At 37.9% G+C, this 23,190-nt stretch overlaps 1 protein-coding gene across 4 annotated transcripts in view; it reads right to left on the bottom strand.

Moving 5' to 3' along the window:
• Positions 1-23,190, bottom strand: part of MCF2L (MCF.2 cell line derived transforming sequence like) — a 136,529-nt gene that overhangs the window by 70,423 nt on the left and 42,916 nt on the right. Inside the window, exon 1 of one of the 4 annotated variants that reach the window (XM_063304862.1) lies at positions 8,646-9,525. The exons of 2 other annotated variants lie outside the window; for them this stretch is intronic. In XM_063304862.1, coding sequence (XP_063160932.1) covers positions 8,646-8,796 — 151 coding nt within the window. In that variant the 5' untranslated portion in view covers positions 8,797-9,525. Of the gene's footprint in view, positions 1-3,646; positions 3,716-8,645; positions 9,526-23,190 lie in introns of those variants that run through there. One more of the 4 variants, XM_063304863.1, reaches the window with a different exon arrangement.

Below are 23,190 nucleotides of genomic sequence, written 5' to 3'. Positions count from 1 at the left end.
TTTTCAGCTGTAAGTAATGGGGAATCTTGAATGTTTGGGATTTCAGATCAAGTTTAATATTTGAGCAAAATTCATATCTCATAGGGCTGTCTTGAGATAGCAGGTGGCCAGCCTGGGACAGAAATGAGGGAAATGCTTTGGGATGGGCAGGGGAGGAAATGTGGCAGGAAAGCTCCCTGTGGGAAGCTCCTGATCAAAGGGGGAAGGGGAGACCTAGAGAGGATGACATAGTTCTTCTGTCCAGCCTCAAGTCGCAAAGCCCAGCTGGGAGAGGCCACTCCAAGAGTCAATATTTGCCTTCCTTCATATCAGGAGGCATTCTTTCTTCCCAGACAAGTTCACCAGAGTGTCCTGAGAAATACTGCAAGCGCTTATCATTCTCTCACACCCTAGTTAACAGCCACAGAACACAAGGAAGTAGGAAACAGGAGCAACAGCAGCAACATTCAACAAATAGGTCTGGGGGGAGTGCACTTCTGGATGTGAAGGAGGGCAGAATACCATCCCTATTCAAGCAGTAGGAACAGGATCCCTCCACCTGTCACACTAGTAGTGAGCTGACAGGCCGTGGCCCAAGTAGGCTAGCGCTACAATGCAGGGCTACAAGTCTGCCAACTTGTCTGCTGTTCTGCCACCATTTCTTCTTAGCCAGAGAATCAACAGCACCTGGCTAAGATTGGCAAGCGGCTGTTACACTTCCTGCTATTGCTCTCCTGTGAGCACAGGCTGTACACAATTAACTGGATGGCTCCATGCACTCATGGCTGTGAGTTTGAGAGTCTTGCTATATCTCAGGCTTCAATGGAAACCAAAATATATAAATAGATAGATAGATAGATAGATAGATAGATAGATAGATAGATAGATAGATAGATAAGCAAGCAAGCAAGCAAGCAAGCAAGCAAGCATATAGATGGTAGCTACTTATTTCCCTTTACAATGAGCCACATTCTGATTTTGTTTCTTCAAATAATTAAACAGACAAGCCAGCGTTTGACTGGACCATCTTTATCTTACTTTATTTTTATCCCGCCTTTATTATTTTTATAAATAACTCAAGGCAGTGAACATACCTAATACTCCTTCCTCCTCCTATTTTCCCCACAACAAGAACCCTGTGAGGTGAGTTGGGCTGAGAGAGAGTGACTGGCCCAAGGTCACCCAGCTGGCTTTCATGCCTAAGGTGGGACTAGAACTCTCAGTCTCCTGGTTTCTAGCCTGGAACCTTAACCACTAGACCACCTATCTTAGATAGGCGTGCAAAAAATGTGGCCTTGGGGACCACCAGTATTCCAACTGGAAAAAGGTGGGGGTTGAGTGGGAACCAAATGTTTGGGGACATTTTTTTTTCTTTGCAATGTTGAGGTCTGAGGATGTTTAAAAGGCAAAACAGATATCTTCTGCAGATATTTAAGGTGTCAATTTCTCCCTTAAAGCACCTGAAATCCCTTCCACAGGTGGGAATTGACCTTATCTGGTTATGGATTGTTGCCCATAAGCTGATGGAAGTTCTGCATTCTGATCTATGTCATAGCTTTGAGAGTTTGCTATAAAAAACCCAAACTGCCTACTGAGTAGGAAGTTTCCAATAAACTCCTTCTTCTGATTATGCTGAGAGTAGATGAATAAACCAGTGTTACTACATGTGGAGAACACTAAGTTGAGGAATGCTGCCTTACTAGTACTGTATGTACAGCATCCTATGACACCTCTGGAGAACATGAACAGTCCTCATAGTATCACTCAAGTCATGCCTATTATTATTTGGATGTTTTCCAGTTTTGTGTCTTCTTTAAAAAAAATAATCCAGAAAGGTTCCTATTATAAAAATAATCCAGGCAGGTCATACTATATAAGCAGATCAATCTCACTGAGTCTTATAGCACCAGATCTCAAAACTGATTAATTGCTGAAACAGTATTTCTTAGCCTACAATACAGAAACATGGAAACAAAAGCTCATAAACATGTGCTTTAACCTGAGGAGGAAGAGAAAGAAAGAAACTGTGAACAAGGGGTGAAGGCTGTGCATCTAGTCAGCTAGAATGTTAGAGCAGAGAGTGAGATCTTTTTCTAGCTAAAGTTTGAACCCTGACATTTGAGAACTGTGCCAGGTACTGCAGTCCAAAAACCTGAGTGGGAGCATGACAAAAATTTAACTATATATAAAATTCAGCAAGTCAGTAATCAGCAAAGAAATTATATACATGGGTTGCAAAACTGGAAAACCAAAAGATGGCAGAAAAACGATATATAAAATATTCTGACTCTTTGTTATCATCTAGCAGTCATTCAGATTTTTGCAGTCCAGCTATAGTAACCCTATACATATAGAAAATAACCCCCATAAAATGTTCGTTTTTCATAACAGAGATACACAGTGAACAAACTGTGTCCTGAGCTTGTTTGTGGACCCAAAAGGACATGCACCCTTACCTCAAAGAAGAATTTTAATCCTGCAAAAGATCTGCTGTTTAGAACAATGACTGCTCTCTATTTTTAATTTCCTACGACACTTCCTGTTTAATCCCAGATGCAAAGAATAGGGTTGCAGGAACAATGGGCGTCACTTTCTACAGTGCTGTTTATATTCTTCCTTTATGTACTTTCCTGCTATGTACACAATGGCTTATTTCTATATTAAAGGCACCTCTCCTCACAAAAAAGCTAAAGGAAGCTATTTTATTTTACATTAATCTCCATATTACCATTCAGGTGTTCAAAACAACAGTGAGGGCTTGGAGGGAGTATACTTGAAAACCATATCAAAAGATCACTTAATGTGCATGTCTGCAGAGCAATTCCCATCCTTTATTCACCAAAGAGAGGTTTTTTTAAAGTGCCACTTTGAATTATTCATCCTGTCAAGGTCGCAGCCATTGCAGACTACTTTCTGGATTGTATTTTTTAAATTCTTCTTGGTGACTAACCCTGCACTGTCAAAGGTATGAAGTTGCTTTTTAATCCCAGCTATGCCTGTCCGTACTTCAGGTACAAATACGTACCTGAAGATTCTAATATTTTTGGGTTATTTTTAACCTTTACCTTTTGGGAATTATTATGGCACACAGCCCTTATTAACTTCTATATCACTTCCCTTTCTTTACTGGTATTTGTATGCTTGGTTCATTCCTATCCCTCTTCCCATCAATTGGGGATGCTTCATCTTGGGGAGGCACCTTAATGAATGGCAAAAATCATACAGAAGACCCTGGTTCAATCTGTTTTTTTAAAAGAGCAGATAGGTGAACGTATCTATTTATTTAAACAATTTATAGTGCCACCCATTTCACAGCAGTGGCTTTTATGTCTCTATCTGAAGACAGATAACAGTATGAAAAAACATTTTTATTGATTGATTGATTGTATTTATATTCTAACTTCTCTCTGAGAAGCCTGATGACATGGCTTCAGTTATAATCCATCGCCTATTATCAAATGCTGTTCCCTAATTTCAGCTTCCCCCAAACTACTACCCTCAGATGTGTTGGATCTCAACTCTCAGAATTACTAGCTAGTTGTCCTGTTTGGGAATTATGGGAGTTAACTCCCATAATCAAGTTGCAGAAGGCTACCATAAGTAACCTAATGTAAACTGCAATGTGAATGCTCTAACCTGGATATCAGAATAGAAATTATGTACTTACCATGAGCCATAGAAACTAGATAGGAGCAACAACAGGAAAAGAAATGATAACTTTCCATTTCTTCTACTGAAATGTCAACGTAACTCATCTTCATACAAGTGGGCTTTATTTTACTCCTCGAATGAATTTTGTTCCTTTAAAATCATAATCTATATTGAGCAATTTGCAATTGCTCATCAGCCCTAAATTACTCTTTGCAATAAAAGTTACTTACATTAACTTTAAGCAGGATGTTTACTTAAACCAGGTAGGCCTATTTTATAAACCACACCTTTAGAGTACTCTTCAGATCTAAAATTAAGTACAAGGAACTTGGTTTTCATTTTTTTACTATTGCAATGCATTGCAATATGCAATAGTTTTTTCACACAAAATACTTTTCTAGAATAAAACACATTGAAAATATTTTCACTAAAATGATGCTTCAAGTTTGGAAAAGCAAATACATAGCTTTGATCAAGGATACTTCTCCTTTAACTCCTTTAATAACATATATAGATCAGGATAATCATTATAGTTTGGCTAAAATGAAATTTTTCAGAGAACACAATCTTTCTAGACTAAAAGTTTTTATAGAAATAGGGAACCTTTCAATAGAGATCAGACAGAGCAACAAATAGGTGATAAATTACCATGGTTCTTTTGGTATCAAGTCAAATCTCTTTCGGGCAATAGTAATATTAGAGCTTCAGCAATATGGCCTTCTACCACTTTTGAGAATTTAATACTTAACTACTGAGAACAACCAAAAGGAACAATCTCAAAATTTATAGGATATTAATGCCAATAGAAATAGGAGATATACCCCATGGCTTAAAGGAAGCTTGGGATACTGGTCTTGGTAAATTTATACAGGAGACAAATTTGCAGAAATTATGGAAGCTGGGTAGATTCACCTCAGCTACCATGCAACAACTGCAGTGGAGATTATACATCACTGCCACTTGACTCTTGTTAGATTGGCATGCGTGTATATATACATATATACATATATATTCATTCATTCATTCTTCCAAATGTTGGAGAAGTTATAAAAAATTTTTTTTTCATTTGTGGTGGTCATGAAATAAAGCTATTCCCTTTTGGTGTAAAAGTTTTGGGGAGATAAATACCATCACTAAACAAAACAATTGAATGCTCCCCAGAGTTAGGCTTAGTGCATTTATTGACAAAACCAAACCTCAAGTTTTAAAATAAGGAACTTATTACCTAATTTTAGCAGCTAAAATAATAATTGCCCAACACTGGAAAACTCTAGATGACGTAACAATTGATATGTGGATTAACAAGGCCTCTTCAACTGCTACATTAGAAAAAATTACAAAATTAAACTAATGAGACATCAGAGACAGGAATCACAATTTTATCAAATTTGGATGGATTTTAGGGATTACCTCAATAGCAATAGACTATAATATGGTAATATTTTATATACACAGCAAATTTGTACCTGAATATCTTAACAGATTAGTATTGCAAGTCCAAAGCATCCATTTCTGAGGTCCAGCATAAACTTCTAACGTCTCTCCCCAGCCACTTACACCCATCATGATACAAGCATAAATGTGCATGTGACACTAATAAATAAATAACTTGAACTTTTATTCTCTGTACTTTGAAACTATACTTTCCCTTCCCCAGACTGAGGCATTTCTACCCCCACAATTACTGCTGCATCATGCGATCCACAGCAAGCTTTTAAGGCTATTTTTAAATAGAGGTTTAGCAGTGTATCAGAAATAAGCACTTTTGCTAATTAATTTTAACATATTATCCATCCTGAAGATATCTGAAAACCTGTGCAAGAATTTATTAACTGTTTTGTTGCCTTTTTAATGTTTCAATTTTTAAAAATGTCAAAGGAGAAGCAAGGCTGTAATATTTTATAAGTAGATGAATTTGCTTCAGTTAACTTTATGCCAAACTAAATCAGTGGCCTGGTGATCACAGGAGTATTCATTCTATGTGAAAGAGGTAGAGCTTATGGGGTTTTTCACCTTTTTAACACAGGATGAAGGGATTTTGTGTGTCGTTTTCTACTATTTCCATTTTTTTGCAATTATCCAAGCATAGTGTGTTGCTTGAAGCGATGCCTCTTTTCAAATCCTGGAGCATTCACATTGTTTACCCTCCTTATATAGTTCAAGCTGCTTGGTTAGTATTGTATTTACAGCCAACAAGGCAAGGAGAATCAGAGCCAATATACATTTCTTCATGTATATTTTGGACTTGAAATCCCATCAACAACACTAGCTCCATTGTTTCTGAAACCCATCTCCCTGATTATTACAATTCCTCCTCCCATCAGCTATCACCTGTCTACCTATAAAGTGGCAGTTCACAAGTGGCAATTAAGTGTACTAAAGTTAAGAAATGAGAATCCATACTTATTTTGAAGCACAATATTCAATTTGTGTTACTTTTTTTCACTTTTGGCGATTGGGTTGCAGCCTAGAACAGGCTTCCCAGATTGTCAGGACCCAAAAAAGTGTATCTTCCCCTACCTCTATCGCTGATACTTCTGCAGTTTTTCACGGTAAGAAGTTGTCTACCTATACTACTTATTCTAATTAGTCATACAAGCTAATGGGATCAGAGCTAACAATGATTGATGGAGAGATCTTGGAGTAATGGTAAACAGTTCAGAGAAGATGTTGACACAATGTGCATCTGCTGCAAAAAAAGGCCAACAGGGATAGTAAGAAATTGAATTGAAAATAGAGATGCTTATATAACATGGTGCAACTGCATCTAGAATATTGTGTGCAGTTCTGGTTGCTGTACCTCAAAATGGATACAGTGGAAGTAGAGAAGGTTCAGAGGAGGACAACTAAGAAGATCAAGGAGCTGAAGCAGCTTCTTTTTGGGGAATGTTTGAGGCATTTGGGGCTTTTTAATCTAGGAAAGAGGCGAAAGAGAAGGAAATGACTGATAAAGTGGACGAGAAGCAGTTTCCCCTTTCCTAAATGAAAGCTTGACAGACTTCAAAAAAGGATCGGACCAGTTCATGGAAGTCATGGGGATCAATGGCTATTAGCCTTGATAGCAGTGTGACTGCCTCTGAAGACCATCTGCTGGGAGACTAGTGGGCTTCCTCATGCAGTTGGTTGGCCACTGTGTGAACTGGTGGACTAGACAGGCCAGGAGTCTGATCCAGTGGGGCACTGCTTATGTTCTAAGAGCACTTGATTTCAAATTCCAGAACATAATTTGTACAGAGGAACAGTGATGTTTTGCGGGGTGGGAGGCATATTTCCTGGTGAAGTATAAATATTTCCCACAAAATATTCAGTGTCCTGAGAGGATTTATTAGTCCAGACACTCAACAAATTTTGCAAATCCAATCCTCAAGGGCAGGCCCTGGAGGTGTTATTCATGGTTTACTACCTATTGTCTCTGTTGGTTACTTACTTGTTACATTTATATCCTACTTTTCCTTCAGCTCCAAGTGACATATTTTTCTTCCATTTTTTTCCCCACATCAACCCTTTGAGGAAGGTTGAGCTGTGTGTGGGTGAGCCTAGCTAAAGTTGCTCAGTGAGTTTTCACTGCTGTTGCAGCAGTTGAACCTGGATCTCCTCAGTCCTAGTCCAACTCTAGTTCTCTCTTATTTCTGTCAGTTTTATTTTGTATTTTCTTTTTAACTCTTTTAATTATGATGCACTTCATGCTGCACTTTTACTATGTAATCACAGCAGCAACAGCACACTTTTCTTGTGACCTCTGATGTATTATTTACCTTCCATGAGTACTTCCTTCTTGGCTTTTAAGGAAGGCTTCATGAATTATTTTTAGTTCCAATGATGACAATGAAATAAAGGAGGATTTTGACACTGCTAAACCTAGACCAGACAACATTTTAGCCTGAAGGGAACATAGCACTGGACAGTTAGGCAGACTTCAGTCTTGTGGGGTCTACTTTGCTTTCATTAGAACCCTGAGAATCATCAACTAGTGAGAGGGTGGAATCCAGAGACTTTTTCCACAGACAGAACCAGAGCAATCAGTAGAAAGAGGAAGGTGGCTATTCTCTTGGCTCCTGAAGTTTCCTCAGAATTTGTTCCAGAGGTCTCTGGGGGATTGTCTGAAAAAGGACTGAGGCTAGCAAGGGTGGGGAAAAAACAGACCTATGGTGCAAGCAGACTTCCTGTAACACAGCAATTGATTCTGCCACCCTTTAAAAACCACACCGAGCTGGGAATTCTTCTGAGTATCCAAACTGAACGTAAGCACATATTTTTCATATAAAAATCCACAAGGTTGTCAGAAAAAGGCAGAGCAGCTGGGATCCATATATCTGTCCATAATTTGAGCCGTAGCCTTGGAACCCAATCTTTTCAATACTTATCATATGATGATGATGATTTTAAACTAAGAAAATTAATCATTTTTACCTCCAAATTCAAATTAACACCCACAGAAAGCCTTTTTTAAATGTCATATTGACATTTCTTAAAATGAAGACTGCAAAGGTAAGCTTTCACCAATTATGAACACAATTTTCTAAGAACTCTTTGCAGAATATTTGACAATCACTAAAGAGAGATTTGCCTTTTAATACCCTCACCTTGGATAAACAGATGAGCTATAAGCAATAATCCAAAGAAAATAAAACTAAACCACCCTTAAACAGCTTGTCAATGAGAATGTCATGGTGGAACTTATCAAATGCTTTGCTGGAATCAAGGTAGATAATATTCACAGCATTTCCCTTGTCCACTAGAATAGCTAAACAGCCAAGAAGATAATTTGCAGGGTACTGATAAAAACAGTTGATGCACATACTTTTTCCAAAAAATTAAGATCAGATTTTAAAACAGGAATGGCTATATATTAAATGAGGATGCAATATTTTTAAAAATACAGAGAAAAAAGAGGGGAAAGAAAAATAGAGATAACTGTCATGTATATATAAGAATGAGCATGCAATACAAACATTCCAATTTTATGGAAAGTAGTTGGCAGTTATATGCTAACAACAATTTGGGGCAGTTCTCACCTGACCAGATGTGGCAAGAGTAATTTTTTCCATGCCTTTTTGTAAGTGATCGCTGTACGGCTGAGGTAAGCCTGTGACGGAAATGACTGACTCTGCGAAGTACCTGGTGATGGTTTTCTTGTCCATTTCTTGAATATCCACGTTGCGACATGATGTTGTTTTCACATAAACTTTTAAAGTTTCCTAGAATGAAAACCTATACAATCTTTCTCTTGAACCTCTGATTGCAGTTGGTACTCCAACGCTAATTAAAAAGGAGTCTCTTTTAAAGTTACCAAACACTGCAACATTAGAAGATAAAGTTAAATCACATTCATTTCATTAAGAACAGCAGTGAGTTTCTTGAAGAGCTTACAATATACTTTGCTGAGCAAATTTCAAAGCACATATAATTTCTTGGAGCACAGAACACATTCACTGCTTCTCTAACAGCTGTTTCTTCGATCAGAAGATACTAGACACACACTTGATCCAGAGGTGTTTTTAATTAGAATATTTGACTGAAGTTGTATCCAAGTGTAGTCTCCCTCTTTACCATGTATCTTCTCAAAGCAGTTGAGAGCCTTCCTTCATTTCTAAGCTACTTCTATTATTCTGCATATTTGGAGCCACCTTCTAATTGCACAGGAATATTCTCTGAATTGCCAAGCAACAGGTGTCCATACAGAAGGGAATGTTGAGGTCCTCTTCAAATATTCACAGATCAGCACTTAACGAGACAGAAATATTTCACTGAAAACTCTAAAGTTTCAAATCCCAGGTTTGACTGCCAAGGATTTCGTTTTCCCTCGAGGTTGGTTCTGGGCTGCTGATTTCAACAAGGCAGAGAAAGCTACCAATGTTCAAATTCAAGTTTTATGAACGTAACAAGCATTAATTGTTCCTTCAGCCCATCCATAAGAAATATGCTGCTTTGGAGATCTTCAAAGCTAAAATTGATTTTTCCTCAAAGCATTCAAAACGGAAAAGAGAACTCCTCCCAGAAAAACTCCAGTTTAATAAACAAATTGCAGTGGGAAGGAAGGGAGGGGATACAGACCACTGTTCTACAGGATTTGTTCTCATCTTATTCAACACAGGAGAGAGAGGAAACTGATTGCGTTGCTTTCCTTGGCAGTAACTCCTTTCCATGAAAGATATTTAACTGTGGGTGCATTCAGAAAGCCAGCACTTTCCCACAATAGCACACCAACTTCTGCCAACACTGTGAAATATAACAAGCTAGTCTAACACCACATAAGACTGGAGTTGAGCATTAGTGATAGAAATTTGAACAATAAATTATCTGTTTCTTATGGGAAAAACATGTAAGGTGCACAATCTTCACTTTTTCTAACAAATGGTTATCTTTAGAAAGAAATACACACAAAAACAATTAGAAGATTGTAACTCAAGAATTAATTCAGCTGTCATGTTGTGGCTTATGGACTTTTTTTTTAAAATCATGTGACTACATAATGAAAGACAATGACAACTTTTTTTTTTACATGAAAATAACCAACTCTTTTAGAGTTGTATCATTCTTAAATTTGTATTAAAGTAAATGCAAGTTTTGTTTTCACCACACTTAGGCTTTTCATGATATTCAGTTTGGCTATTCTCTTTTTGCAGTTGGGAGTTGTTCTTTTTGCAGTTAGGCGTTGTTCTTTAAAACGCTTCCATGCTGCATGTTATAACAACCACCTGGAAAAACATGACGTATAATTTAGGTACATATACAGTAAAGACAAATCCAAATCAAACAATAAGAAAAAAAGTGAGTTCCTGGAAACAATAACTGTGTACTGGTGATTGGTAGTAATTAACTGAAAGTACTACTATGCCCGTATGTGTCAAATCCTTTCTGTCATGTTAAAATTTAAAATTTGATTTAAAAAATTGCAGACCACAACAGGTGCCATACCAAAGACTTCAGGGGCCAATGATTTTTCACATTTTATTCATCTGGTTCAAAATATTTTTTCCTAATTTGAAAGTCTGCTACACTAGGCAGAGCCTCCAGGATAGAAAACATACTTAGGCCTCAGTAGAGTAAATACTTATTCACTGTATGTTTAAATGAGACCATTACAATTCAATGTGAACCTGCAAAATACTCTAAGTGAGCACACAAAGGTTACTGAATATAGGGGTGTCTTAATAAAAAAGGGCGTGGCTTCAATTGCACAGTTGTGACTGCCATCTTGACTTTTTTAACCCCCTTCTTCTGGACATCCCTGGCTGAGCAATGGGACTTTTGCTTTCCATGCAAAAGTCTCAGATCCATCCTTGGAATCTCTCTGGAAAGCTGCTTTGACAGCAGGTGATAGTCCAAGTACATTTGAAGTTGGAGACTGATAGATAGATTCATTTGTATAAGATAGCCATTAGTTAAGTTCAACACAGGTTAACAAAAACTGAAGATTTCTAAGTATTGTAACAGGACGCACTCACAATGTCTGAAAAAAAGACGAATGCTGAACTTCTGATAATGATGCAACTCATTTTACTTTGTGAATTCAGAGTTTGTGGATACAAATACATCTGTCATAGAAATCATAATTTGGAAGAAAAAGGATAGCTGCTCCTATTTTTTCTGAATACTAATCTGTAAGATTCAGCCAGTTTTCTCCAGTCTCCATAACAACCTACAATTAATTAGCACCTTCAAAGAGAGTAAGGCCTTAACAGTATTAATTGGAAGTGCTGAACAAATACCACCTGCTCTTCTCTCTCCCCTGTGCAAAGATGAAACAAACTGCATTGGAGCTCAAACAAACAAGGCATTCTGAAAGTCTGAGCTATGCTCAAATAAGACTTCTTGGTCTTTTGACAAATCTGTCAATTCCACTGAAATACTGACATTTTTTTTTCCAGGAAGATAGTTGGCTAGAAGGCCAACACAGCACAGTTGTCAAGGATCTGGACTAACACCAGGCTAACCCAGGTTCAAGCCCATCCTAGGCTCTACCTATCTACCTCACAGTGTTGTCGTTGTGGGAATAAAATGATTGCCATGCAAGCTGCCATGAGCTCTTGGAAGAAGGCTGGAATATAAAGTAATAAATAAAATGCTTGCAACAAGATGGAACATTACACGAACATATATGAAATTAATGAGTCTGTGTGCATGCATAAATAATTAGCATTATTGCTAAATAGATTGGTTGAGATACAATAGCAAAATTACAGCTGAATATTAAAAGAATAGCTCTCAGTGAGATGCTACTGTCTGATCCAGACTATTCTACCTGTGATTGGTTCAAGTAAAGTAGAAGCTTTTAAAGTTCAAGTAAAAGAAGCTTTTAAAATTCAAATGTCAAGCAGAAACTGTACTTTATGCAAAACCATAGTTTTTCAACCTCCTTCCCTCATACAATTTATTTATTTATATAAAATATTCGCACAACCACCCATCTTATGCACCATAACCCTGGGTGGCTTACAAACACGGCAGTACATAGGAGTTTCTTCAAGTAGTAAGATTTTTTAAAAATAACACAAAGTATAATGTATATAAAAATTCTTTTTTCAGGCCTCCCAATTGCTTGGAATCTTACAAGTTTTCAGTGATTTCACCTCAAAATTTCATGCAAGGATGTCACATTTCTGTGATCTTAGACATGACATAAGTTTTACACAATTCCCAGTATTTTTAAAGGATTTAGTTTTAATAAGTTAAATTGGGGACACTGTGGCCAGTTCGGTAGGAGGCAAAAGGTGAATTGTTTCTCGCAGATGCAGTGTTGCCTTCCGCAGCAGCATACATAAGCTACAAACACATTCCAATCACTCAGAAGACAATACACAGTCCTCTGTAGTTGATGCATGAATCCACAAAAATGCACAGCTGCTTTAAGTACTTGAAGACAGGTGCTATTCATGTTCCTTTGAAACAACTTTTTCAAATCAAATCTGAAACACTGCAGTGCCCTAATCTGTTCTAAGGAGAGGCCTTCCTATTACAGGTAGTCCTCACTTAACCATTCGTTCTGTGACAGTTTGGACTTACGACGGTGCTGGAAAAACCGACTTACGACCTGTCCTCATACTTACGACTGTTGCAGCATCCCTGCAGTCATGTGATTATGATTTGGGTGCTTGGCAACCAGTTTGAATTTATGACTGTCGCAGTGTCCGTGGTCACACGATCGTCATTTTCTACCCTCCAGGCCAGCTTCTGGCAAGCAAGATCAATGGGGAACGTGATTTGCGTAACAACCATGTGATTTGCTTAACACTTGTGGTGATTTGCTTAATAACCACTGCAAAAAATTAGTCGTAAAATTGGGTCGGATTCACTTAATGACTGCTTTGCTTAGTAACCAAAATTCCAGTTCCGATTGTGGTTGTTAAGCAAGGACTACCTGTAGCTGTATTTCAGTAACTACACCATCCGCTTTACCACAACCATTGAGAAAATAGGGTCTTCTCAGTTGAGTTGAACGCTCAGTGGGAAGAGTATTCATGATCAAATTTGTTTCTGCTCACTCAAATGAAGGTAGCAGGAAGCAGTAATCTACTAACTTTCTGTAATTTCTGTCTTGGCCACTCAAGAATGGGAATTGGCAAACTGTAGCATATGTGTCACGTGGTTTAACTCTTCCTCTGGAATTGCAAGGATGAGCTGCAGTGAGTCTTTGGTTTGCCTGTGCTGCCTCTTTTTCTGCTCCAGAGGTTGTTTTTGAGGAGCATGCTCAGAGGTGGTTTGGAGGTGGCTTAGTCCCTTTGCCATCACCTAAACTGAGAATGTGACTTGGGGTGTTCCGGGGTCATGGGAACTTCATTAGCCTTAGCCCCCCAGGAGTTTCTGGGTTTGAACTTTGAAATGGAAATATGGACTATTCCCTTTGATAGAGCCAGGGCTGGGCTTCAAGTCTCCCAGTTTTGTGAGGACCTCCCTGTCCCTAGTGGTGTGTGTACGTGTATATGTATGTGTGCTGGGCGAAGGGGACAGGTATGTAATGTACTGTACAAACAGGAAGTAAAATACTCACAGCAGCTTCTAATGAGTGCAGGTAAAGGGACCTCAAGTAAGTCCTGTCAAGGAAGCAAAAAGACTTAAAGGTAAAGGTAAAGGTTTCCCTTGACGTAAAGTCCAGTCGTGTCCGACTCTAGGGGGCGGTGCTCATCTCCGTTTCAAAGCCTTGGAGCCGGCGTTGTCCATAGGACACTTCCGGGTCATGTGGCCAGCATGACTCACGGAACGCCGTTACCTTCCCGCCGAAGCGGTACCAATTAATCTACTCACATTTGCATGTTTTCGAACTGCTTGGTGTGCAGGAGCTGGGACGAGCAACGGGAGCTCACCCCGCCGCGCGGTTTCGAACCGCCGACCTTCCGATCGACAGCTCAGCGGTTTAACCTGCAGCGCCACCGCGTCCCTCGCAAAAAGACTTGGACTCCAGCAAATCCAAGATGGTCTAACACACTTCAAATTCTCTATTTGTAGCCGAGATATACCCCTAGAGGTATTTCTACATTCATCAAGTTTTCCCCAAGATCTTTGCCTAGACATAAAATTGTGTCTGTGGAGCTCTTTTCCCTGACTGTGGAGACACTTTTTCTCTATTGTAACCATATCCATGTATGTAGGGATTAGAACTGTTCTTCTGTTGCCATAAATTTCCAATTCTGCCATACTTTTTTGTCAAATGTCTATCTCCTTAAAGTGGGAATAATCTTTTGTGAGTATAACATTCAGAGTAAATTTAATATTCTTCCATTGAAATCCCCACTGGCGCATCTCTATCACTATATTCAAATGTTGCATCTAGTTGATCATGCAATCTTTAATCTGCTGGGATTCTGAGTCATATTTCACTAATAGTGGGTAAATTACCCCCAGCAGGTGTTTGTCATTATGTGTTATAAATTATCAAATTCAGTCAAATCTCTCAGTATTATTTCTGTAATTCTTTTGATGCTATAGTACTGCTTATTTGGAAATATTGCAACCAGCCAAGTGGAATAGATTGTTGTGAGATGAGAGACTTGTTTTCAGTCTGCTAATAATGAAATCTTGCAGTCTAAACAAATAATTGACTTTCCACTGAGCAAATTTCTTAGTATTTTCATCTTTGAATAACGAAACCTAAAAATAAAAACCAACATAAATCAAAGGGATAATGAATATATTTTCAAAGACCACTTTTTAATATCAATTCTTTGCTATTTTTTAAAATTCCTCCACGATGCTCAACTCAAGACCATATTGTTTTTATTTATTTCTGGCAGTGTACTCTGTCTCCCCATTTTTTCCCACAACAACAAACTTGTTGGCCATCCTGGTTCAAGTCCAATACAGCATGTTGATTTCAACTGAAATCAAGCAGGCTTAATTCCAAATACAAGCACTTAGAACTTAAGGTCAACTTTAATTTGCACACATAGCACAATTTTTCCTGATAAATTGACCCTCACTTTTGCAAAATTACTAGTTACTACAGTATTTTATAAACAGTTACATTTTGGGAACATATATAAATGCATCCTATTGAAATTGGATGAATTATTCTGCAGCATGTATAACCTATACTACATTGGTTTGCAGCAGCTTTCATGTAGCAGCCATTCTTAATACCCTTTCCGCACATTACATCTGAGCCTATCTGGGATTAGCACTGCACACCTTTGTCTCCGTGATGCTTGCAGGCCCCATAATTGGCAGACTTTGGGCAACCAAGTCAAGTAACTTCCATTTCAGCTGCTGCTCCAAAGGAAATGCTCCAAAGACAGTTTTACAGTATTTCAACTGGAACTGGATAATGGGTAGTTTCTTACACACAGGCACTCTCATCTCTTCCTAGATTTTCCCTCTAAGTGCTCAAGCGCCTTGTGCTATTCCCTCCCCCTCTCCATTAACTGGGAATAAAAGGATAGTTCTGCCATTATTACCACAGAAGCACTTGTTTTTCTTCCTTATTGTGAAAGCCAATACAGTGAGGAAATCATGAGGAGGGAACGTGGGGTGCAGAATGGAGCACCAATCTTTTCATTCCCCCCTTGGCCAGCTGGAACGTAGAAATGCCATAAATAAAAATCAACCATTGTTTACTTTGACTGTGCCCTTCAATTTGGTCCTATACTTGCTTTCTTGGAACAGAAGGGCTTGCTACTAAAACTTGTATGAACTACTTTTTTTACCCAATGTCCTGTTGAAGTAATCTAGGGGAGATATAAAAAATAAAATTGATGTTTCACAAAATGTTTTATGAATCTATCCGAGAATGTAGTACTTGCAACAGAAAGAGCAAAATCTGTATTTCTAGGCACAGTGAACCATGTTCTTACCTAGGGAACTCCATCTAAGATTTCCAGTGTTTCTAAATAGAAGTTGATAAGCTGGTTAGCAGAAGGAGAAACACCAGTGTCCTGCTTTAAGGGTGGTATCTAAATTCTTGGTGCTGCAAATTTTCTCCCATCCTTCTACAACTGTTCAAAAATGTTTAATTATTTTATTACATAGATCTGTATGCTGCCCTTCCACTGAATTAGCAGAACTAAGAGTAGCTAACAATATTAACACAAAAAGGGTTCATTAAAGAATCAAGCAAGAAAAAAAAGAGACCAAAAGGACACAGGTATAACAAATAAATGCAAATTATAAACCACTTGTCTATTTATAGGTACTGTATATGACCACCACCTATTTTTTAAAAAGTATTTCATCTATTGAACAAAAAATAGAAAGGACTATCAGAACTTGTCAGAAATGAGAGAATGTATATAATAAAGAATGACATATAACCGTTCTTTATTACAATATATATATTTAGTGAGCCATATATTGAGGGATATGGGAGTATCACCAGATTTCTGCAAGAAATTGTAGCACTGATGCTGACTCTCATACACACCACAGGAGATAAGAGGCTAGAACAAGAACATCTATGGAGTGCATAGATGATAATATGATACTATATTATACTTTTTTCTGGGCTGCCATAAAAACAAATTAAACTAAATTAAAATGAATACTACATATATATTTTAAGGCACTGTGCATTTTAACATCCATCTTTGTGCTTCCCTCTTACACAGGGTTAGAAAAATCAGCTAGCAAAGTCAGTTGTTTAAATTTCAGCTCAGTAATGAACTTAAGTTCATGGCTAGCTCTTAATTCTTCAGTATTTATTTTTTACTGTGTATAATCCATAGAAGGATAAACAATACGGCTTACTTTGTGGTATATTATATTATTTTTAACACTCTATTAATTGGATTGTATTTTTGAGGTATAAAGAAAAAACTCTCTATAAACACCCAAAAAGCATTAACTTATTACTACTTGCAACTAGTTGCAACTCTAAAATAAAACAAAGCTTACTTTGCAATAGCACAGACTGCAGGATAAAAAAACTACCACACAGTTGCTTATTTGTATGAAAGTACACATAAAAAAATGTTTTCGAACAACTAACATTTTCTGTCAAGTTCAGGATAGTTACACATATCCTTAAGACCAGACTCATCACCCATATCAAATCTCCAATCTGCATTGATTCATAAATCATGTTCAGAAAGTTCTCCTGCATATCTATATAATTCTACAGAACAAACCATGACACACAAATAAGAAATACTGACATGTTTTTATTTAAACATTTCATTTTTAAAATTAAAATGAATTTAACTTTTAAAATTAAAAACACAAAAAACATCTTTTTAATAGAGGCAATAACCGTAAATAACACAATTTTTTAACAGATTCAAGCATTCTTTTTCCTATAAAAAGCCAGTGAAGATGCAGCCTACCATTAGCTTTCAACCCTTTGCTTTTAGACGAGTATTTTCAAGTTTTGGTTTTATAAAACAATCCTGGAAAAAAAATCATGCATCTGAGTGGAACTGATTTCCTTGAACTATGAACTACCTACAAATAATACCTTTCAAATGGTTCTACTGTCCGCAGACCATAATTTATTTTTACAATGGCTGTAAAAAGACATGCTAAAATCTTACTACCAATTAAGAAATAATCATCTTTCTCATCAGCACAACTAGACATAATTGAATAATTATTCCAATGACAATTCGATCCAAATAAAAAATCCTACCAGAGATGAATCCCATGTGCCAAATGCACAAACATAATTTAAGACAAGCAGGTCTTCCTACCAATGTTCAGGGAAACAGAATACAGTCTCCACACCAATTCTTCTGAAGTCGTTTCTTCGGTTTTCTGCCAGCATCTCATTGTCAAGCATTAACCAAGACAACCCACATTTCTGGATACGACAGTGAGGAACCTACAGCCCTGCTTTAGAGTGCTGCATTTCAATTAACTCTCTACACAGATCCCGCAATCCAGCTCAAATGGAGGGGAAGTGCTCTTCTTCTGCAATGCACCGGCAGAAGGATGCTCTTCAGAACCAGAGGTTTATACAATCACATTTATATCAACATGTTCTCTCTTTCCCTGTGACGTGTTCCCCCTCTCCATCTGAAAAGATGTCAGAATTAATGTGATGCTTTCTTTAACCAGTTCTTTCCCTCTTCAAGACTAGAGCAAGCCTTTCACAGGGTAGCTGCACTGCAGCAGCCGATAGAGGATATTGCTGATTGCTGTTCCCTTACAGAGAGGAAAAATAACAGATGGCCTACACAGAATCTTCATTCTCAAAGCAGGGTGAAAACAGAACTCTTAATCTGTTTCAGTCTCTTGTCTCAACATCACAGCAGATTTGTATCATTTTAATTACCTGATGTTCGCACACTATGCAAACACATTGATACATACGATTTGCTTTTTAAAAAGGGACCATGAAACAATGTAGGGATAGAGCATAATTATGCTTTGCATGGATAAGGTCAAAGCTTCAATACCTGGAATTCCAAGACAGGACTATAAAAATTCCTGTCTGAATCTCTGAGAAACTGGTTGCAGTCAGTGCTTACAATATTGGACTAAATAAAGTAAGGATAAGGCAGCTTCCTAGATTGACATCCAGTAATCTTTTTGATTGAGTTACTCTTTTTCAATGGAGAATCTCCAGCTGGAAATCCAATTGCATTTGATTGATTAAAGATTCTACCCAATTGGTGAGATCAAGGGACTGAATTACATACAGTGGTGGCCGTAACCTCTGCCTATTCAATAGCTTTAATTAAGTGCAGAGACAGCTATCAGGTTTAGAAAGATGTCAGATGAATTTTCAAGGGTTCTTGAAGACAAGGAGCTTCTTCACCCTTTGCTAATTGAAGCTAGGATATTTGTTTGTCTGTCTGTCTGTTTAATTCAATATGGAATCTCCTTGACTCCCCAAAAACTCGGCTTAACAATACACACAAAGAAAAAAAACACACACATTTTTAAAAGGCATCTGGAAGAGTAAAACATCCAAACATATCCAAAACCAGTAAAGACTAACAAAGGGTTGGCATCCACCCTAATTCCATGCCTGGGAGCAGAGCCACATTATTTATTTCTGGAATAGCTGCAGGGTGGAACAGCTGCTAGAATAGGAATCTCCATGTAGAGAAGGTGCGCTGCCTAGGTCCCAACAGACAACAGTTTGATTGAGGTGACCTGGAACGCTCCCACTCTGCTCAATCTCACTGGGTATGTACTGAAATGTAGTACATCCACTTCTAAAGCTGGTGAAGGTTTTCTAGGCATAAATCTCTGGGGATTAACACACAAGCTTCCTCCTATCAAATCTGGGAAGCCGCTTCACATATGGGACTTTGTCAGAAACAGTTTCCTTCAACATGTATGAAAATTAAATATTGTAAACTATGAAGAACTAAGGAAAAAATGAACCAGCTGGATTGTTTCAGTTCAGCCTTACATGGTTAAAATGAAACTACAACCCAAGCATATTTTATTAAGAAGTCAATTATATACCTTCTTTGGCTTGAGTGTTATAAGCATTATAAACTGAATGATCCAAGATAATTAATCTATTCATTTCCACATAAAGCAGGTTTTCCCAATCTTTTTGTTTTCTTATAAAAATTTTATTAGATTTAAGACAAAAGCTACAAAAAAAGCAAAAATCTACAAAAAGAAAAAAAGAGAAAACTAAAAAAGTGTGAAAACACAAGAGAATTTTTTTTTTTTACAATTACAAGAAGAGGTGACTTCCAACTTTTAACAGCAAGGATATACAATAAATTTTCCATAATCAATTCCTTACTCTATATTAAACCTAAATCACATTATTTCTATAAATCATTCCATTGGCACATTATAAAAATTACTAAATACAGTTGTTCCATCCCATTATATTAAAAGAAATATATATACAGTGTGTGTGTGTGCGTGTGTGTGTATCTCCTAATCAACTCTCCCCAAAGATAACATTTATTTATTTCCTTCCTACTATTTTATACATTTCTGTCTAATAAAAAATCAAACAAAAAACATATAAATTGTCTGCCATTATAATTAATAATACAACAATTATAATAATCTTAATCATATTAAGCCTAAAACCAAGCATTTATTATTATACTTCATCTTAATCTAAATCATTAAAGATGAATGAAGTCAAACAAAGCCCTAGAAGCAATCCAGATAAATATTCTTAAACCCGTACCCCACTTCAAAATAAACCTGAGCATTTACATACCCCCACAATACACACATTTCTTTTATCATAAAGAAATCAGACAGCCCAACTGCCCCCTTAAAAACTCCTACTTCTCAACAGAAAGCCTCCCATACATAATGACCTCTTCTTTTCCATAACATTTCATCAGAAAATCAATTTCACATATGGCTTGCAACTCGATCTGTCCCTTTCATTTCTTCAACTCGACTATCCAATCTTCATCTATTATTTCAACAGAAGCCCCGATCTCACTATTAGAAGAAACAATTCTATTGTTAAGCTCTTCAATTTCTTCCACAACATCCCCAATCAAATGACACATTTTAGACCTCATGTTTTCCACAATGTCCTGAATGCCTTGCATAAAAACTTGACAGGAATCACAAAGAATCTGTTTAAAAGTCTCAATGAAAATCTGAAAAAGTCTGATTGAAATCCTCCATGACTCACACAGTAAATTATGGCACCCCCTAGGTACTTAACCAGTGAAAGTGTGAGATAATAGAAAAATTCCAAAATGTGTTTACACAAGTGAAAGTATGATAACAGGGAGATCCCCAGGGAAAGTAGCAACAGAAAGCTGAAAGTCTAAAACAGCAGATTCAACATGTAGGAAAATGCTAAAATCTTCAAATTTAGTACAAAAATACTAACAGGGAGATGATTACGTACTCTCAACCTTCCTTAATATTTGGATGGAAAGCAAAATCCAAAACTTAAAAAGAATTTAAAAGAAATTAATCACAAAAATAACGATAAGCACCAAGAGAATGTGTTTCTCCTTGCTGTAGAAAGCCTCTCTTAGGGTACACATACTTAAAAGAAAAATAAATTGGGTGATTTAGAAATGGGGTGGCCGGTCTTAGTGTCCCTTTAAGGCTACAGCGCGGCTTGGAAATGATGACGCCCAAGCCTCCCAGCTGCTCTTACCAGTCGATCGCGAATGCTGTTTGCGATTTTCTGGCTGCAAGCAGCCTTTGCGAGGACAGATGGGGTAATTCCGAGTGTTTTCTTTTCTCTGGAAAAACACCCCTGGGCTTCAGGAAAAACCTGCCTGAGCCCAAAAATTGCCACGTTGTCAGTTCTGCTTGTGGAACCTGCAAGCACAACTGTTCAGGCCGCCATGTTCCCACCGGAAGCCCTTCCAATCTTTTTGAATGTAATAGACAATCTGTTATGCCCATCATTACAAACAGCTATTGATAGATGAACCTAATCAGGATGGCTGCTATAGGAGTGTGAATCATGCTCCAAATAAAAAATGACACATTAGATCTCTCATATCAGACAATAAAAAATTCTCATACGGATAGATGAAGATTTTAATGCAAGCAACTTGCTTAAGAAATAGTAAAAGACTACAGTTTTATGCATACTTACATGGCAGTAAAATCTCACTTGACTTCCATGCAACTGGAATACAAAAATTACTCTGTTCCATCCATACATCTATTTCCCCCACCACTACCATCACATATGTCCCCTCATTCAAAACGTTCTGATACCACACTTAGCAGCAGAGTTCGTTTGTTGTTTTGTTTTTGGCAGCTTGCCTACCATTGCACAATGTAATGATTGCCTATTCTAAATCACTATCAGACTCACACAAGGCTTTCATGGATATCTGATTTAATAATGAATAGTATGCAGGATCACAAGCAAAGCTGAGAATAGTAAAAGCGCGGGATGTCTCCCAATAAATCCCCAAGCAGCTCCCAGTCCCTCCCCCCAAAGTCAACACAATTCCATGCCCCACAGGTGCCCCTAACGGTTCCTGCCAGTCTGCGGGAAACGTCCTTGACAAGGCGAGATAACCCAAACATGCATTCCTCATTCTTCACTCCTCACATCGCAGCTTGGTACAAGGAACAGGAGCAGCCCCCTCCCGTACCGCAACTCGTGTCAGCACCATGGCATGGGAACCCGTTACGATGTTTTCCAGGAACATTGGAACAGGGACCATGACACACAAGCCCATCAAAAGCATCTAAGGTTCTCTGCTGATGTTTCTGCTTGCACATAGGTTTGCTGGCTGAAATAATAATTAACAGCTGCTGATCCTTCACTGGATGAACATTCCAAAAACAAAACTTAACAGCAGACATGTAATGCAGACTCAAGTCACATCAACATGATGTCAAGCTTCTCCCCAGGAATCACTTTAAATAGGCAAGAACTTCTTATAAATAACATTTATTGTAGAAAATCTAGAAAGCTATTATGAAAGAATTCCCTCAGCTGCTGTATATAAAATTGAAGTCATAATGATAGTAAAATCTAGGCTGAAATATTTGTGCCTCTTCCTTCAAGCTACAGAACACGCTGGACAGCCCTCTCTTTTAGGAAGACGGCCAGTTTCCTGACTGTTGTTTTGACAACAGACAGATCTGGTATCGGGCTGTTTCCCTCTGACTGCACGAGAACTAACCCTCACACATGAGACCTCTGCATCTTTCGATGTCCCCTAATGCTCAACAGCAACAGGGAACGTGAGTATTTATGAAGTGTACACACAAACCAACCAAATACCCAACTTGTACACACTTGTTTGTACAGAAATGCATGCAAATACGTAACGTAGCAACCTACCACAGAAGGTATGAACCAATGTCCATACCAAACATTTCTTAAAAAATCATTTATCAGGCAGGCTGGAGGGCACGCAGCAGCTGTCTTTTTTCTGTCAGGCCATATGCGTAACCGCTATTTTTCTTTCAACACTCCACTCCCCTATCACCCCATGCAATCAAAACCAACAGCAACAGGGACTTGCTGTGTATTGGCTAGGTTGGGAAAAGGTTGAAAACAACAACTCAAGCATGTCACAAAAAAAATCTACCCAGCCGCGGTTTTCAGAACAGTCAAAACACGCAAAACTACTTTGCTTGGAATAGCAGACATTTTTTTTTCATGCTTTGAACATTCCAAAGAGCAGCTTCTGAGTCAGGACTTCCTGAGGTTGAAGCGTTTCACCTATGTCGACGCTTTTCCAAAACAGCGGGCTGTCC

The sequence above is a fragment of the Candoia aspera genome, chromosome 5 (genome assembly GCF_035149785.1).
Source record: "Candoia aspera isolate rCanAsp1 chromosome 5, rCanAsp1.hap2, whole genome shotgun sequence".
NCBI classification, from domain to species: domain Eukaryota; kingdom Metazoa; phylum Chordata; class Lepidosauria; order Squamata; family Boidae; genus Candoia; species Candoia aspera.
This window is presented reverse-complemented; position numbering and strand designations above follow the sequence as displayed.